An 18,877-nucleotide genomic window follows, 5' to 3' on the forward strand; every position below is an offset into this window, starting at 1 on the left:
AGTACTGAGACTGAGTACTAGCCGTTGACTGCCAAGACTACACTGAGCACAGCCTGCACAGGTATCAGCCTAAACATGCTGATTGCACTTGCACAGACTCGGGAAGTAGTACTAGTACATGGTGTAGACGCTGACTGCACTGGGAGTTTACGTCTGATCAATGGGAGCCTGGACAAGTAGGGAATCAGATGGGCTGACTGATTTGACCACTGCTTTTGCCAACCATCCATGCTGCGTTATTTACTTCCAGTGTTGAAGCTGAGCGGTGGAGTGTAGAGTTGTTCGCTTGGATCGGCCACTACAAACGTTTTCCTGCTGTCCTCGGATCACTAGCTAATTGTCACCTCTGTGTTCATCAGATCGGAGAGAAAGGCCACTTGTTATCCTACTCGATCCTGGCCAAACCTCTCCTGTGTTACTTCCCATCGTGTCACTAGTCACGCTAAAAGCTACGCGGTGGTCGGTGAAAACTATCGCGGGATGTAGAGAGTGGACGTGATTGGTCGTTTAGTGTGTACGTTGTAACCTGGGACCAAGCCACAGCTTTACGGCAAACCGTGTGGCAGACGTACCGAGCTGCCACTGATTTCCCTGCGGCCACCATGTCATGAGTTTGTGTACTGGAGGGACCACCTCAGGATTTCTGATTTCTGATTCTAGACAGGTAGTGTGTAAGTGTGAGCTCCGTGAGTGGTGTATGTCCTGAGTACTGGCACCGAAGGTCTTCAAAGGACATTCTGCAGTAGCCTAACGTAACTCAAAGTCAGGTAAAACTGATCAATGACTTGTATTGGTGAGATATTGGTCCACCCGCGGTCTCGATACTGCACAAGTACGTCGACAAATGAATGAAATTTCTCCCCCCAGCACCAGCTAGTAGCAGTGCCCATTGAGGCAAGCTTATAGCTGAAGCTTCGGTCAATGTGGAGAGCGTGAGATTGGCAGGCCCGCGGCATTCTGCAGACACGATCTCGCAGAAGTTGAGCCCCGACTAGCGAAGGAATTGGACGAAGTCGCATCTTGACCATTTGTTGCACAGTGCAGCAGCAGTGTCGACATCACGCCATCATTGGAGATTATTCTGCTGCTCCCTTGTCCTTGGCCTTGTCCCTTGCAGTGTGTGTTTAAATTATACAGTCGGTCAGCTGCTGTCGCACTCGTCGTGTTGGTTAGTCGATTGTGCTGAACCCCTGATCGATCTGAGCGTCGACCATGGCTTCGCACATCATCACGACAGCGACGGTCGCAGCCGTCACAGCCAATTCCATCACGGCGGCTGCTAGCTCTGGGTACGCTGCGGGTACGGGTGGCAGTAGTGGCAAGCACTTTCACTTGGCCAACATACAGCAGGTTTTGCAGCAGCAGCAACCCCAGCAGCAGATGAGTGAGTCGCTGAGTAGTGGTAGCGGGAGCAGTGGTCTTGCTGCGTTGACTCGCGGCGGCGAAATGGAGAAAGCTGCAAGGAAGCTGTTCGATGCCTGCTGTGGGCACGGTGGCGTGATGATGAGGTGAGTGGCACGGATCGGAGCTGTTCACCGATTGCATAATTTTTTAGGACCAGTGTTTTGACTTTTGTGAGTTGAGGAGTGGCTGAGAGTGACACCATGCTGTGTCTCCACGTGTGTGTGTGTGTGTGTGTAGTTTTGCTGTTCTCCTGCTATCGCTACTGCGGCATGGCATGAGTGAGATCCTGCATCTGCGGCAGGTGTTCCGAAACGTTGAGGTGGAGGTGCGAGAGGATGGTGTCTCGACCGAGTGCTGAAAGCGTGTGTGTAGATCTACGTGTGTGTGTGTGTGTGTGTGTGTAGTGTGACTGTAGCCAAACAGTGCATCTGGTTCGTGTCCTGGGATCCCACGTTCTCAGTGTTTGTGTAGACCTGGATCTACGCCTCTGTGGAGTGCAGTGTAGAATGTGTGTTGCTGGGCTTGATCGAATCAGTGATGTACAATGTAGTACTGACGAGCTGTTAGTGTTACCGACACGGTTTCTGTGTGACAGAAATGCCTTTGACTCCCGTCGCGGTTTATCTACAGCTGCGGATGATGGTAGTTTGGCGTTGCTGCAACTCTTGTCGCATGCAGTATCAGATAATTATCAGCGTGTATGCTGACACGATTTTGCGGACGATGATGTGTTACCAACCGAGCCCCTTTTCTTGTACGTGTTGTTTACGGTTTCGTATCGTATTTTCTTAGTTGTTTGCATGCGTGCTGCCAGCATGTACGTACATGTACAAGCATTGTAGCTTTGCCGAAAATTAATTTTTACGAAAATTAATGAGCTTTTGAGCCAGCTCAGGTTCACCTTCGGTTTGGTTTTCGTTTTTGTTCGGCTTACGACCATGATGGACAAAGCAGTGTCGAATAACCGAGTCGTGTTTGTGTTCGTTCGTAGGAAGGGTTTCTTCTGTGCCACCTACAGCTGACTGCACGCGGGCATTGTAGCTCGAGCTAATGATCCAACACAGCAGCATGTAAGCGCTCATCCTAGCGACGCTGCTGCGATGAGAGAAGAAACTAGAGCTGCTGCTGAGGCCTGGTCGTACGGCCAACAACCGCGTTCCTACAGAAGTTCTACTTCTTCCTGTGGCGGCGCGCGCCAACTGGCTACTTGCGGCGCGGAGGACTCGCAACTCGGATGGGTCCGCGCGAGGAACTACGCTCCATCAGCCTGGCAAGACGCAGCAAAAGACTTCGCGGCATTGCTCGTGGCCACTAGGCATCGGCCATCCTGTTTCCTTCGTTCTTGCAGCAGCACAGAGGAACAGCTAGCAGAGGTGCAGAGTGTATCTGCGTCAAACTAAGGAGCTGAGCTGAGGAACGTCGTCTAGTCGTTGTAAAAAGAAATCCTCTCCTGCTTTGCATTCTGTGGCTTGCGGCGTTACGATTCTTGAGCACGTGCGTCATCGGCGATTTCCGTGATTTTGCGTGCATGCATGCATGCATACTAGCCAGGCTGGCACGCGTAGATCTACGGACTTACCAGGTATGTCGCTTATGCACTTCTGAAGTAACAGTTCTGCGGCATTTCCCTTCTTCCTCGTTATTTTAGTAGTCGTAGTACTGCGGCAGTTTGCAGGCTGCCGTTTTTGAATGATCTCGTGAACCTCTCAGCAACATCCTGCTACTGCTATTGCTACTGCTCCCAGTCGGTAAAGCTTCAATGCTTTCTCTCCAGCTCGTGATGGCATTCGATCGCGTGCCTTGCTCGTTTTAGGCAAATCACCAGCGACGGTGGAACACGGACGAAGACATAATGGTCTAATGCGTGAACCCTTGGACTACGGCCGGTCTCAACAGCTTGTAGGACAGACGTTAGTTGACCGAAGGAAGCAGCGATCGCGAGTGTGGCGCTGCAGCTGTTGTTTTTTGTGCTCACGGGTCGGTCAAACTCCACGCTCGCTCCTAGATCCTAAATTTTAGCTAAAAGCGACAGATCGAGTGAGTAGTGAGATCATTAGTCGCACTACAATGGAGCGGACGGCTCAGCCATAATGACTGATATCTTCCCAAACGCAGAGTGGGGAGCGATGGTTTCACTCACTTGGCCTACAGCATTGTGACGTCTCGAGGTCATCTGGTCAGCCGGGCTTCTCACCGCGCCATCCCCACTTTGCCTCTCACACACGCCATACTCCATAGCTCACAAAGCTTCGATGTCTTCGTACTCAAAATAATCTGTGTAACCTTATTTCGATGAGACTGCGGATTGTCCTAATGTAGTGAGTCGAAAATCGGTGCCCTCTCCACGGAGAGAGTGGCCGACGTCGCAAGAGCGCGTCAAGGTGTCGAACGAGCTGCCGGGCTGGGACGACGGGAGTCGCGATAAGCTCAAACGCCACCAAGGCTAGAGTACAAAATGGCGCCACAGGTACGAAGGAGACGCACTTGTGGTGCGATAGCGTCAACATGCGTGCTCCCTCGCTCTCTACTTTGTCCTTTCACGCATATCTGCGCTGGCAGATTGATACATCGAGGTGCCCGGCAAGATGTTCTAGTGACTTTACAAATGGTTTATGCTACTCGTTAGGCCTCGAAGAAAGTGAAACGAATAAGCATTGTTTGAGTGAAAATAATAGTGTCGCGGTGCATGATGGCGAAGCGCCCGGAGAAATGGACAGTGAACAACTTGCCCTTTTGTATCATTCGAGTGCGAACGTCCTGCAGCACGTGTGTGTATGGTAGATAACAAGGCGACGGGGTAGATTCGTCGCAAAGATGTCGCTGCCACTGTGCCAGCTGGATTCTGTGGTTACATCAGCCCAGTTGAGGGTCACGGAGCAACAATGAATATCTATTGGTGCAGATTATAATCTAGACTATTGAGCTGGTTGCATAGTCTATCCCAGGCTTGATGAACAGTAACAAGATCTACTGGCCAACTAATAGGGGAATAGAATTTTCAATTTGATCTAAACAGCAACCACAATCTGACATGGGCAGGTCAAGCAGCAGCATTCCATGGTCTACATGAAATTGTGTACATTCACTGCCGTGCTAAGTGGATAGGGATAGGTACAGTGTACATTGATTGTGCTGCCATGTCACTTCAAGTTCAAGTTGTATTGTGTAAAGAGTTGTGGAGTTGGGCAGTACGAAACACCTGAATTTGACCACGTACTAATACTACTCAGTTATTTGGGCGACAACAAAAATAGCCCGGCACAATTGTTGAATGGAAAAGCACAGGTATCCAGTGTTGACACTGATTGGGAAACTCCTAGCGCTGCTCTGGGCATGTGCTGCTCCACAAACTGAAGTCCACGCCATGCAGCCCAGGGGACAGTTTTCCTTGTTGGGTCGCAGCCAGCGGATGCAAAATGCCTGGCAATGAGGTACATCATACTACAAGACATTGTCTATTGTGAGTATGGGCCAGGCCAGGCCACAGTGCTAGTATGCTGTCGGTGATGCTGATCACAATGGCAGTGTTGCTTCTGGTCAATGGCCATTGCCATTTTTCTTATTTTTCATCTATTTCACCTTCCCATGGCCAGGGAATATAGGCCAATATGGGAGGGGAGAGGGGGGGGGGGGGTAGCCAGCCATGGCAGTAAGCAAAAACTATGCAAAATAGCAAAAGGCAATAACCTACACAGGGCGAGGCAAAGAGAAACAAATCTGTATGAAGAATTAGCAGTTGTGGTGGCAGTGTGAATTACAAGTATTATTTTCATCCCATGGAGTATAGGGTCCACCACTGTATAGATTCTTGGTTGGGGGGGGGGGGGGGACAAACCAGCATACAAAGCACAGAAGCCATTCTAGTTTCGACTAGGCCTCTCGTACCATTTTTTCTTCAAGTCAGAATGCAGTTGCTTTATTATGGTCTCATTCAGGACACTCAACACCATGATGTACATGACACCCACTAAGACAGTCAGGACGGTACAAGTATGAACTAACTTGTCATGCTAGCTATTGAGTATTGGCTATGCATGCCATCACCGCACTTGACTTGGGCACGGCCTGACCTGACTCTGACTATGGCATGCGGCGAAAACTCAATTTGCCATGCAGCAGCCTCCTTTGGAGATCACTTGAGTTGTGAAGTTATCAGGGTGTAACCTGACTGGTGTGCAACTTATCTCTACCCCCCCCCCCCCCCCCCCATTATCGCTATCATCTTCAGTGCTCATGCAGTCATGGCATGGCAAGACGTAATACTGAAACGCGTGTAGCACTGTTCCTGGTAGTGCTTGGGGGTATGAGTCAGGCTGACACTGTACCGTGTAGAACACATTTTGACCGGGCAACTTATCGGCAAGTTATGATGCTGATGTTTGGTGTTGTACATGATTTTACCTTTCACAGTGCAGTTTCAGTAGATGTACCGGAGTGTGTTTTGGGTAATGTATAGTCTCCACATTTCTTACTCTTCTGCTCAGCCCAAGTAATGGGCCTACGGTCATGGTGGATTAGTAGTGTTGACTGAGTGCATACAGTGGTCGGGTACGTGGGAGTAGTCACCTGGGGTGACCAGACCGCCCAAAAGTCTCTGTGGCTGTGTGTAGGGGCTGGAAATGATGATTATGTGCGGTCACAGTGCCACCCCCCCCCCCCCCCCATGACACTCCTCTCTTCTCAAGGTGTTTGGAGTGTTCCAGGAAGTTCGTGAAAAGAAAAGAAAACCACAAAGCCAGACCTAAAACAATGCAATGCAAAGCTTGAGCTACATGTACTTAGTCACAAATCATAGTCTGATTCGAATTCCAATTGGTATAGTAGCATGGGGTGTCTGGCTGTCAGTCTTGTTTTGGGATTGGGTTCGACACCTACTGGGACCTGCCGTGAGCAGGCACTGAGCTGCTTCGTGCGACCAATGTGGAAAACTGTGTGCAGACTGACCGAAATGTGCTCTGAGAGTCTGATGGTTCTGGCTAGGCAAGGGAACTGTTGGTATTCAGTCCAAGTAAGACAGACACCTAGTGTGTAGTGAGTGTAGCAATGATCTTCATCTAGCTGTGGTTTAGGTGTGTAGGTGTGTGTGTGTGTGTGTGTCCTGACCATGGCAGCAGAAAGAGGAAGTTGGCATTCCCCGGGCTGTCTCCCAGACCATTGGCTTGGACAGGTCGCCTAATTAGCACATGCCAGTCAGCTAGGTGACATGGCCTTCATGTGCAGAGCATGAGTTGTACACTGATTACTGACACTTGCTTGTGACTTTTGGATGGCTTAAGTCTTTGATTAACTCCACCTGTACAGGTTATGTCAACACTTCCTTGTAGACCCCCAGAGCAACGCTGTAAATGAGCCCATTCCTCTTGCACTCGCCTGTAACACCCATCTTCCTGCGGACTAATGGAGCAGTACACTTGCGGTATTCTGGGTGTGCGGTGGAGAGCTCCTGATGAGTTACTGCTGCCATGTGACTGTCACACCATCACAGCTCTGTCACACGGGAGTTGGCCGATCGCGAGTCTTTAAAAGCACGCTGTGACATGGGGTGTGGCTAGGTCCGTGCGTAGCATCGTATACGAAACTCCTTGGCCAGGGAGGGGGTATGCTGTGCTAAGGTAGTGCTGCTCCATAGCTGCACGTTTGAACGCCGTGAAGCAACACAATGATCATCAGACACGAAAACGCCCCCAGGTGTACACCGTGTGTCACATATCCGTACTGATGTCCTGACTCCTCAAAACGCATGCTTGCGTTTCCTTCCTGAGTGGCCCACACGAGTCATGATGTGTAGCGTTATGTGTCTTTAATTTAACCGGTTTTCAGCAGCGGCGCCACTCCAAAACCAAAGTACAAGTTTTGTGGTAGCACAACAACACGGCTAACACCTGGTTATCTAGCCTTATCATGTGTACCTTTAGGTGCTCCACTGCAGCATATTCATCACTTTGTTGTTCTTTTAGAAGGGCGATGGCGTTCCTTCGGATGAGAAAACGGTCTGTTTGATTGACTGTGGCATAAGCACTGACAATTCTCCGCTTGTGTGTGTGTGTGTGTGTGTGTGTGTGTGTGTGTGTGTGTTCTGTTCTGTGCAGGGAGGATGTGGCGAAAGTATGCCAGGAGCTGCAGCTGTCCTCGTTCGCGGACCAGATCGCGGAGGAGATGGGGGCCGGCTCCCCCGGCGGCGTTCGCTTCGAGCAGTTCCTGGCCTGGTACCGGTCCACTCTCGACGACGAAATGGCCGCCAGCAGCAAAGCGAGTACTCCGAGTACAGGCGAAACGACCTCATCCTCTATGCTGGACGGCGCGGGCTCAGACATTTTCGACCGAGAGCTCATGCATATCAGTGAGATGCAGTTCCCGGCGGCAATGGCGAGGACGGCGGCCAGGCAGGACAAGGCCGAGCCGGCACAGGAGCAGGCTTTGCCGGTGGATGCCGCCACTGCGCAGGCCGCTGCCGACATGGCCAGTGCGGCCGCCGTGGCTGCCAGCGGTGTGAGTAGCGGCAATGGGGAAGCGGACATTGCCAGGAAAGTGGTGCAGGACCTGATCTCCTCGGTGGACATGACCACCACGGACTTGTCTGAGCTTGCGACTAAGGTGAGTGTTGACATGACTAGGTGACGTGCTCCATCATTGCAATTCTTCTTGATATTACTAAAATTGGGCTTCATTATTACTCCCATTCTTCGTATTCTGGCATGGTGCGCACATTAGTAGGTATTGCACTGTTGCGTAATTGGCGCTCACTCACTGCTTGTGATTCTCCTGAAAGGGGCATACTATCTCCTAGTATGGTTCGAGACGGGTGATTGAAACGGGTGATTGAAACGGGTGATTGAAACGGGTGATTTGAAACGGGCGACTGAAAGCGGTATGTACTGGTTAATCATGATGCGTGTAACTCTTGATCCTATAATTATAGAGGGTGGTGGCATTCCTACGGATGCGAAAAACTCGGCTTCCAACCGAGTCTCACGTGAACCGTGAAATGTATTTATTTTAACTCTTGCCTGGCACTGTGTGATGCACTACAGATTCATCAAGTCACCATCAAATCACTGAAGACGGCCGTCAACAATCTGCAGCACCAGCTAAGCCAGGCCCACGGCAAGATCAGCGGCATGGAGACCACCATCAAGCAAACACTGGATGACCGGGCACAACTCATCTCGAACTACGAGCGCCAGATCGAGCTGTGCTCGTCGGACATTGAGGATCTGCGCCAGCAGTGCTGCGCCTTGCGTGGCCAGCTCAAGGTAGCAGAGGAGGAGAAGCTCGCTGCTGTCGAAACGGTGAAGACCGAGATGAGCAAGCAGCAGGCGTTACCGCAGCTTCAGAAGGCTAATCAGGGGTGAGATTTTGCGGGTATTGCCATGTTGAATTTGACCCAGTCTTTCCGACCTTTTAAGTTCTCTTGGGCCAAGAGCCCCTACTACCAAATGCTTTCATACTTGTTATAACTGCGGGATGTTTGAATGATTGCTAAACACAAATGCCCTTAGGCGGAATTTTGGGAGAAATGGAATGCAGTCATCCGTACTAGCATTCTAAGTCATAGTGCACCGCAGAATTCAGACAAAATTGTATCCCCTGCCTCTGCTAGTAAGGCTTACACTAAAGCAGATGACCGTTAGCATGGAGGTGTGACGTAGTAGCAACCACTTCGCTTGAATGTTTAGGGTTAAACGTCGGCCATACGACGATGGCTGCAATGGCCAACCGTGCCACAAAGAAGTTGATGCCTTAGAGAAAGATACATTTTCTTGCGCATGCTTATAATGATCGATGAGTGCGACATAAGTTACCGGTCGCTGTGCTACAAATGGGGTATACGGTAATCGGTGGGTTTGTGTTTTTCTGCTTTTCTTGATGCAGGCCATGCCCGCAGTGTCATGCATTAAATGACAAGCTAGCCGCACTGACCAGTCAAGTAGACGTGGCCCTCACCATACAGTCACACATTCCCTCGCAAGTCGGCAGTTCAGGAGCACCACCGCCAGCCACGGACAAGAAGACACACAGCCGTCGATCCTCCACCAGCAACCCTCCCGTCCATCTAGACGAGCGTCAGCTGCAGCATGCATCGCAAGACATGTACTTTGTGAGTGGAGTCACAAGGCATACAAAGTCCAAATATTCACAACTCCCCGTGGCGGGTTTGAGCGGCATAGCATTCTTAAACTCTTTGCCGCTCCTCTGCTGGATTTTGTTCTGTCTGGTCGAATCGGCATGGTGCAATGGTCCAGGTCTCTGCGTTCCAGGGTATGCAGAGACAGTTCTAGCTGGTTGGTGCCTGCCGGTATTGTTGTTTTGTAGTATCAACACGAGTGTGTGTATTGTTTCGTTCTTGCCCGTGTTCTTTGCAGACGAATCAGGCCGGCGTGGCCATGGTTAAGTCCAAGTCCGTGTCCAAGATCGAGAATGCCTATTTGGCATCAACACCGGACGACGACCTCTCCGTCTCGCTGAAGGTCTCCACGCTGACTTCGAGTCCCAGTCGCGCCGGTGACGTCACCACATACCAGGACCGCGCGGCCGAGTGGCTCCAACAGCAGGACTCTCACCTGCCCGTGTCGCCGGCACACAGCGGAGTGCCCATGCAGAGACAGGCAGAGCTATCACAGGTTAGAAATGCACCCCTAGCTGTAGTTGCCTTGCTTTTCTGCATGCAATGCAGTTCTTAAAAAGGATGCAATAAAAATATATAAAAAATTTCACGGTTCGCGTGAGACTCGGCTGGAAGCCCAGTTTTCCGCATCCGTCGTGGGAATGCCACCACCCTCTAGGATCAAAGGCGCAGATGCAGCGCCTAAACGGTGGGAGGTGAGTAGATCAGGCCCACTACCAAGTGGTCGAAGACTGAAATCCCATTAGCAATACTAGTACAAGCACATATATTACCACTCCTTTCCAATTATATCTCCAAATACTCCATACTCCGATACTCCATACTTCAAATACTCCTTGCGAGGATTAGACACAGTGCATTTCATTGAACTAAACACAGCAAATATACATGTGAGCGCTAGTAAGGGAATGTATGAGTGAATTGTGTGGATGTGTAACACGCCAACTATGCTGCAAGGGGTCTGCAAGCTATTAGAAAATTGACTTGATCCTCGTAGAGAAAAGTGATCCGAATCCACATTGTGCAGTTTACGTTGAAACTGAAAATGAATGGTACCAACTGTGTAAGCACCATAGCCGGCGGCTTTGCTATCGTGCATGCGTGCTCACACCTTTGAAGCGGAAGACCCGTAACCCAGGGTGTACGCGTGAAGGATATAGTACAGTCTTCATTACTTCTCACTTTTATTAAAATCATGTGTGATCGTGCGGGTATGTCGTCTTCATTGCGGCTCATATTTAACAGTATGTTTGATCGTGTGCGGGGTATGCGGTGCAGCTTGTCGGCGAGCAGTTCAATGCCGGGCAGATAGACCAGCTGGACACGGCGCTGCGGCAATGCGCTTCCATCGATGACATCATCCGTGCTGTGTCCGTTCACACGACGGCCTACTTTGAACAGGAACTGAAACACAGTCAGCTGGAAAACGAACGCCTAGAGAGTCAGGTGAGTAACAACCGTACTTCAAATACACTGAACCGAGAGGAACCCATACTTAACCGAGAGGAACCCATACTTAACTGCTGCTCTAGTAGGTACACTCATACGCTGGTGCTTGTCACGGTTGTTGCTGTCTCTACATGATGGACCAGGATACGTAGGCGTCGCATGCCGCTCCATACACGTGCAGGCAGGCTGCACTGTGAAGTGCAGAGGCATCGAACGGCATTCAGAAGTTGACTGGGGGCGTCTGCGTTATTTTCTTGAAGAGCATCCAGCTAGGAAGCAGAAATTCGAAAAAACATGGTAGATTGCTTATCTGGAGCTCAGCTCTCAATATACATACAAGTACAGGGTTGATACCAAAGGGCGGGTGGTACAACACAACTTTCACAAAAGACCTCACTGGTCTGAGCCCAACCAATCACATTAGTCATACGCGAATACCCTTCAAAAGCTTTCGCAGAGATTGTGAACGAATCAGATGGACTACTTATCCAGTACCCAAGATGAAACACTGTCGCTGCCCTGGCTTGACGGCACCCTTGGAAGTGTGGGTGTTAGTCAACCAGACCCAACAAGGGAGCTCAGGCTAGCCGAGTAAATATTGCAATCGGTCTTCACCGTACTAATCCCTGCATGGTGAATTTCAAGATCTAAGCATCCATAGGATGTTGCAGTACGTGTTGTCATTGTGGTGCGTCGTGAGCACAGTTTGAGCAGCGGACGCCGCTAAATTTGTAGTTATTGAGATATTCAGATGGTTCTTGGGAGTCTTGAGTTTTCCTCCTGTCCTCTTATCTCTTTGGAATACTATCCGATGGAGGACTATTGTCACATTTGTCACGGAAAGTAAAATTTTGTTTGGAAGCGTGTAGAGGTATTTGATGAATTGAAGGAATGCTTGCCCGTTCTGTCTATTCATATGTGGATGCCTGGACCGGCGTGTTTGTTTTTTATTGTTGTCTGCATACACTCTAGATGATGTGCCAGGAAGCCGAGATGAATGTTCTGTCGGTGACCCTGGCCGAGAGCAAGGACATGGCTGACCGCCTGGCGCTGCAGACAAGACAGTTGCAGAACAACAACGAGGTGCTGGAGCTGGCGTACGAGAGCAGCCTGCAACGCCAGCACATCTTCCAACTGCTGCTGGAAGCAAGCGACCTGAAAGCACTGCGCATGGCCATAAAGGTACGCCGGGGTCTTGTTGTTCCTCTCTTGTCGCAGGAAGTCGTCCATCGCAGCGTCGTTGTCAAGTGCACTATATTTAGCGGCCTCCAGAATGCACGGTGAACGAGCGCCCTGCATGACGTACTTGGTCTTCCAAACTCTTGTTCTGGTCCGTATACAAGAGTCTTGCGTGTACACGCCGCTACGCGGGGCCCCAGCAATTCACAACAAACACGACTTTGATTGGCAAAAGTGGTCGGGATATTCAGCTCACCAGTGCCCGGGGCATTTCGCTGCTCTCTGTGTATGATGCTTGTTCACTGTTGTACAGTGGTGACAATTGTGCGTGTGTGTGGGACTTTCAGTTGATGTGTAATGAGGCCACCCACTAAATTGCATGCTTTGTTTCCACTGTTTGTAATGTGCAGGTATCCCGTGACATTGGGTGTTTGCCAGACGATGTTGCTGCGCTGCCCACTCTCACCTGGATCCACGGCATGGAGAGTAACGACTTCCACGACCTGCATGCACTATCCAGCCAGGTGAGCTTGCAGTGCATGCACGGCCATGACGAGTGGGAGATTGTTGACTCGCTTGACACATGGTTTCTTTCCTTTTCCTGGACAGTTTTGCAGTTTTCCCCCGCCCGTGCACACACTCACACGTCTCTGTTGTGGTCTCGGCAGTCAACAAGCTGGTAACAAGCTGGGGTAGTCGAGCAGCACCTTCATTTTGACGGGTCGAAATATCCCTCAATGAGGTACCACCTTTAGACCAGTTCTCACAGATTAGCACAATGTGTTTTGGGCCGATGTTGCATAAGCAGAGCAAGTGCATTGAGCATTCAGGAACTCGAAAATGAACAATTCGCTAAACCTTTCCTTGTGTCTTGTTCTGACCCACCACAGCTGCACACAATGGAAGGAAATCTCTTTCAGCGGATTCACAATGCGTTTCTGCCAGGCAATCAAGAGTCGCCGCACAGTGGCAGCCCGTTGTTTGACGACCAGCTGACTCGGCGGCTGGCGCACATCGCTGGTCGCGCAACGCCCTCGTCCGAGCTACGCACTCGTCCGCCGAGCGTCAACAGCCACGGCGCGTCCATCGACGAAGAGAGCAGCATTGCCGACTCTGGACACCAGTCCATGCTACACAGCTACGCCAGTCGAAACCACTCGTATTCACTGCCGGCCGACCTGATGCGACTGCAACACATTGCTAAAGACCTCAAGGAACAGCAAGAAAGTCTTGGTAAGAAAGCTGCTATGCTACTGAAGAAAAGAAACTCTGAGTGTATGCATGTAGTCAGGAAACTGATTCCAACAAATCACTTAGGGTTGACGCCATGTTCATTGCGAAGTGTTGTCAGAAAAGAGTGCACGCTAGACCACGTGTAGCACTGCTGCACTGATCAGTGACTGATGGATTGATTGATGGTGTTTTTGGCACTGTACTCGGGCACAATCAACATGATTTTCTCTAAAAACCACAGTTACGACTCGTACCACATTCATGTCCACCAAGCAAGCGCGTGTGGAAACTCAAACACTGCTGAACGACGATTCGGCTTCAAAGGCCCAGGATAACTCCAAACGTATCTCATGAGTCACAGTGGCGGCTGCCCAGAGGGCATTGTTGCCTGTGTCCATCACTTGTGAGAGTACATTGCTACAGAATCACCTGGGGCAACTCCTGGTACAGCACTTGTCCTGTGATGTATCAGCAGAGGAAGTCTGCTTTCTGCACAGTCGACATGCTTACATGATAGCCATTGGCAATGCAAACTCTCGCCATGCATACTCGTGTATTGTCACGCTACAGGTAGCACAATTGAAGTTGAGCCTTGATACGATGTGAATCTTTCTTTCACGTCCTTCTCGTGTGTGTGTGTGTGTGTTGGTGTGTTGGTGTGTTGGTGTGTGTGTGTGTGTGTGTGTGTTGGTGTGTGTGTGTGTGTGTGTGTGTGTGTGTGTGTTGGTGTGTGTGTGTGTGTGTATGTGTTCACGTATTGTACCGCAACAGGTAGCACAATTGAGCCTTGATACGATGCGTATTTTTCATTCACGTCCTCTCGTGTGTGTGTGTGTGTGTGTGTGTGTGTGTGCGTGTGTGTGTGCGTATGTGTATATGTGTGCGTTCATGTGTGTATGTGCACATTTGCATGTATGTGCCGTGTACAGTAACATCGCTGGCGCCGGTGGAGATCCTGTGCAACGTCACGCCGTCACGCACGTCCAGCGACCTGACCAACGGGCGCACAGCCGACGAACTGGCCGTGCTCTTCCAGCAGGTGGTGGCGGAGAACGCCGTCCTGCTCCAGGACCTTGCCATCCTGGTGCAGGACAAGGCAAACCTGAAGAAACGCCTGTACAACGCCGACACGACCATGGCACAGCTGCAGCAGCAGGCCAGGAGCTGGCAGAGCCGTGAGCAGGCGCTCATGACCCGACACCAGCAGCTGCTCGGCGAGCTCAGCAGCCAACGGCAGAGGAAGATGGTGCTGGAACGCGAGCTGGAGAACGTCAGGTTCACGCTGGCCTCGGCTAAGGTATGCCTTACTGGTACCTGTTAGCTATACACACATGTTAGTACAGTGCTCGGGGAAATCCGAACCAAAGTGCATACTTGTCGCCCTCAACTTGCATGGCTCTTGACAGCCTGGAATTGGTACGAATGCGACTGGACGTAAGTACCAGTGATATCATAGGAACTGGTCCAGGGCGCTAGTTTTGCACTTTGGGTGTCGGATTTCACCGAGCGCAACTGTAGCTTTCAAGTAGTAGCACACATAATGTCACTAGCCTGCATGAACGCAGCTGTACTCAACTTCTTTCTTGTCGCACCGTATACTCTAGTTTCAGAAATTTATGCTGCTCAAAATTTTAGGTACGGTGGCAAAAGACCACGTTGGGCGAACAGAAATGTTAGGTACATAGAAGCAGTTCCTTATTTGATAATGTGTGTCAGTGTTCGTGAGGCTACTGAAATCAAGTTTTAGGTGTGAACACGATGGAATGAAAGTACCGAAAATAAAAGCTCACGGGTTTGAACTTTCCCTAAAACTGATGAATATTATAGACAATTCGTGAAGTTATAGTAACTATCGCCTGTATTCGCCAAATGTCCATACAATGTACTGTTTGCTGCTCTGTGTTCCCCGCTGCAGAACCACTTTGCCGCGCAGTCAGAGCGTGAAGGACTGTACCGGATGAACCCATCCCGTCGCTCCTCCAGCTGCCGTCACCTGACAGCCCCTGCCTCCACGGCGGCCCTGCAGTCCAACGCCAGCAGATGTCGCACTAACTCACCATAGGCTGAATCTTGACGACAGTCTGCCTCACTGACCGATATCGTCATTGCACACACTGGGGATCGGCGGAAGCAGTTTTGAATTGGTCCGCCCATACCCTGGCCTTTCATACTTTGGTTAGGATATGACGGATAGGCATGACCTCAGCGATAACACATGTTGGTGGCCAGAAGTTGGTCCAGACATGGCCTGACCAACTGGACAAGTTCCGCCGGGCCTGGCAGATCAACAGTCGAATCAGCCAACAAGCAAACCCATATAAACTGGACAGACGTCTATACAGAAGGAAGACACCCAATCAAGCTGGGTTCCTTGAGCTCGTCAAGCGTACCGACTGAACCCACCTCAACAGACCTCAACCAAGCACACACACAAACATGCATCTCAGTATTGCTCGTCCCCTTTCAACAGTCAGCGCAAAATACCAACAAAGGCTTACAAAAGCATAGCTGAACTTGACACGAAAGCCGATCCAAAGTATCGAACATCATATTCGCACTAGTTTACACCTTGATTTTACCAACACCACCAGTCAACACCGGAGTTTAAAAGACTCATGCTGCGCTAGCGTGAACTCCGGAAAACGAAAAATTTAGTCTTGTTTATTCCAGTCCTCACCATCGTCATTATACAGAGTTTTATGAACTTTTATCCAACACGGTATAAATATAATTTGCACAGATCTATTTGCCACCGTGGTACAAGATTCATGATACCGTATTATCAGTTAGGCAGTGATGCCCCTCGAGCGGCACCAAGACATTGTATTTCACGAAGTACGTGATAAACATATTTAACTAGTGACTTCTAAACAAATATTTAGACGCTCGTCTATGCTAGCCAGGATGATATTAATCACAGTAATATTTACGTATTCTGTGTGATGCTTCCTTGGCGTGAACGTGAACACAGTTTTACGTGCATGCACATACACACACGCGCAAACACACACACACAACACGCAAACACCACCACCACCACCACTACCACCACCTCAACAGACACGCACACAGATGTACACATACACACAAACATATGTACACACACACACACACACATGTACACACACACACACATGTATACACACACACACACACACACACACACACACACCATGTACCATGTATACACCCGTCGCAAGAGAAGCACGCAAATCTGCAAATGCACTGGATGTGCACCCACAGGTTTTCTCTTTATAGCAACGATTGCGGTTGCGGATCTGATTCTGATTCACACACACACACACACACACACACACACACACACACACACACACACACACACACACACACACACACACACACACACACACACACACACACACACACACACACACACACACACACACACACACACACACACACACACACACACACACACACACACACACACACACACACACACACACACACACACACACACACACACACACACACACACACACACACACACACACACACACACACACACACACACACACACACACACACACACACACACACACACACACACACACACACACACACACACACACACACACACACACACACACACATACACACACCTTCCTCCTTCCTTCCTTGTACCACTGCCGTGTCCGGCTATGTGACCCCCAAAGGGGCAGACTCGGATTTGTACACACACACACACACACACACACATGTACACACACACACACACGATGCAGAACACTACTGGACTTAGCATGATGACGGCACCTGTCCGCACATGTAGCATAACGTCTGACATTGCAACCTGTGCAATATTCAGTTCAATGGTCAAGGAGATACAACAACAACAACAGGCAAATCAGCACTGTAAAAAAGGAATTCAGCATCTTGTACTATGCCTGTTCTCGTATCGAGAGATGTAAATATAGACTCAGCATTTCACTTAGTCAAGAGGCACTCTTGAGAACTTCAAAAATTGAATAGTTCATACCTGGCCTAATGAGCATTCTTGGCAGAAATTCTCATATCAGCACATGTGTATGCACATTCTTATTGAACTGCGGTTCAAGTTTGACAGCTTGCGCAAAACAACAAGATCGCGGCCAGAACGCATACCTGATAGACAACAGCGGTGCTGTCATGAATGACGGTGTGTGGCGGTGATGCAGAGCCGGTCAAGTGCTCCACCAAATGTGTAGCACGCACACGCAGCCATGCTATACCGCCCATGGAGCTGCGCTATCAGTTTGCTGCGGGTGTGACTGCCGCACTGCTGGTGTAACACCTACACTGCCCTGGCATAAACCATTCCATGAGGATGCTAGCCAGGAGCACTCTGTTCAGTGGAGCAGCTCAAGTAAGATATCAGCCACCATACCTCCGGGCATACACTAGCATACACCTAACTACTTCAAGTCAGCAGATCAACGTGTGTACTGTGTAGGTCTACGACTCGCACAATGCACTCGGACGTCTCGCACTCGCGTAATGCACTCGTAGGTCTACAACTCGCACGACACACTTATATAAGGTCCCTACTCGCATGATGACTTGACATAGCCGATGCCGAAGAGCTTGACTTGCTCGGTGAACAAATGGAATAGGTAATCGTAGCACTCGCACATCGTCTTCGCCTTCTCCCACGTCGGCCCCCACACGTACACTCCGTGATCCCGCACCAGCACAGCGTACGTGTCCGGGTACTTCTCCATGGCCTTGGCCATCGAGTCGCGCAGGTCCCTCTCGAACGGCGTGTTCTCGATGATGGGCACGATGAGCTTCTCCGGGTAGACGTGCGGCTTGCCGGTCGTGTATTTCAGTATGCCCTTGATCATCTCCTGGCTCTGGATCTGGAAGTGCGGCTGTCCGGCAAACAGTTGAGTAACCAGAACGGCCGACTCGGAGTGCGTGTGAATGACCGCGTCGGCCCGTCTCATCAGGTACGCGTTCATGAACAGCGGCGTGCACTGGCTGGGCGTGAGGGCAGGGTTGGCGGGCCGCTCCAGCTCCTTGCCGTTCTCGTCCATGATGAACATGTCTTTGGGCTGAATGCGCTCCTTCTGCACTCCAGACGGGGCGATGTAGATCAAGTCTTCGTGCTTTATGCTGATTCCTCCACCAGTACCTGTTACCCAGCCCATGTGGTAGAACTGCTCGCATAGCATCGGAATCAGAATCCGGGGATGGTTCTCAGAGAGATGCTCATACTCAGGCTGCTCTGTCCATTTGTTTTTCAAAGGCATTTTGAAGACTTAGCCAAGCACAGTTTTTGGTTTGATGCTCTCGACCTTGAACACTGGCTTCAAGGAACGCCTGTCACTCGTTCACGTCTTCCAGATAAGCTTGCAGCAAATGCCTCCGCCCTTGAGAAAAGCAGATGACACTGAAGGGAATAATAATTCTTACAATTGGCAATGAAAAATGAGTCGTGCACCCATTCCTGATTTTTTTGTCGATTCGAACGAATGCAACACGCCA

At 50.2% G+C, this 18,877-nt stretch overlaps 2 protein-coding genes across 2 annotated transcripts; one reads left to right on the forward strand and one right to left on the reverse strand.

Moving 5' to 3' along the window:
- Window positions 1–106: 106 nt before the first annotated feature.
- LOC135810774 (uncharacterized) lies at window positions 107–16,344 on the forward strand. The gene is made up of 11 exons (XM_065324226.1): window positions 107–1,508; window positions 7,494–7,998; window positions 8,436–8,752; window positions 9,277–9,502; window positions 9,768–10,025; window positions 10,808–10,975; window positions 11,951–12,160; window positions 12,568–12,681; window positions 13,048–13,390; window positions 14,320–14,687; window positions 15,306–16,344. The coding sequence occupies exons 1-11, from the start codon at window positions 1,213–1,215 to the stop codon at window positions 15,450–15,452; spliced, it is 2,952 nt and encodes a 983-aa protein (XP_065180298.1). The 5' UTR covers window positions 107–1,212; the 3' UTR covers window positions 15,453–16,344.
- A 796-nt stretch (window positions 16,345–17,140) lies between these two features.
- On the reverse strand, window positions 17,141–18,846 carry LOC135810790 (methylthioribulose-1-phosphate dehydratase-like). Its single transcript, XM_065324230.1, has one exon. It carries the CDS (start codon window positions 18,640–18,642, stop codon window positions 17,935–17,937), a length of 708 nt encoding a protein of 235 aa, XP_065180302.1. The 5' UTR covers window positions 18,643–18,846; the 3' UTR covers window positions 17,141–17,934.
- Between the last annotated feature and the right edge of the window lie 31 nt (window positions 18,847–18,877).

This window comes from Sycon ciliatum, chromosome 1 (assembly GCF_964019385.1).
Source record: "Sycon ciliatum chromosome 1, ocSycCili1.1, whole genome shotgun sequence".
Taxonomy (NCBI): Eukaryota; Metazoa; Porifera; class Calcarea; order Leucosolenida; family Sycettidae; genus Sycon; species Sycon ciliatum.

Coding starts and splice junctions, on each gene's coding strand:
- LOC135810790 (XM_065324230.1), bottom strand. CDS start 18,642: ATGCCTTTGAAAAACAAATGGACAGAGCAGCCTGAGTATGAGCATCTC.
- LOC135810774 (XM_065324226.1), top strand. CDS start 1,213: ATGGCTTCGCACATCATCACGACAGCGACGGTCGCAGCCGTCACAGCC. Junction 1,509..7,493: donor CACGGTGGCGTGATGATGAG/GTGAGTGGCACG, acceptor TGTTCTGTGCAG/GGAGGATGTGGCGAAAGTAT. Junction 12,682..13,047: donor TGCATGCACTATCCAGCCAG/GTGAGCTTGCAG, acceptor GACCCACCACAG/CTGCACACAATGGAAGGAAA.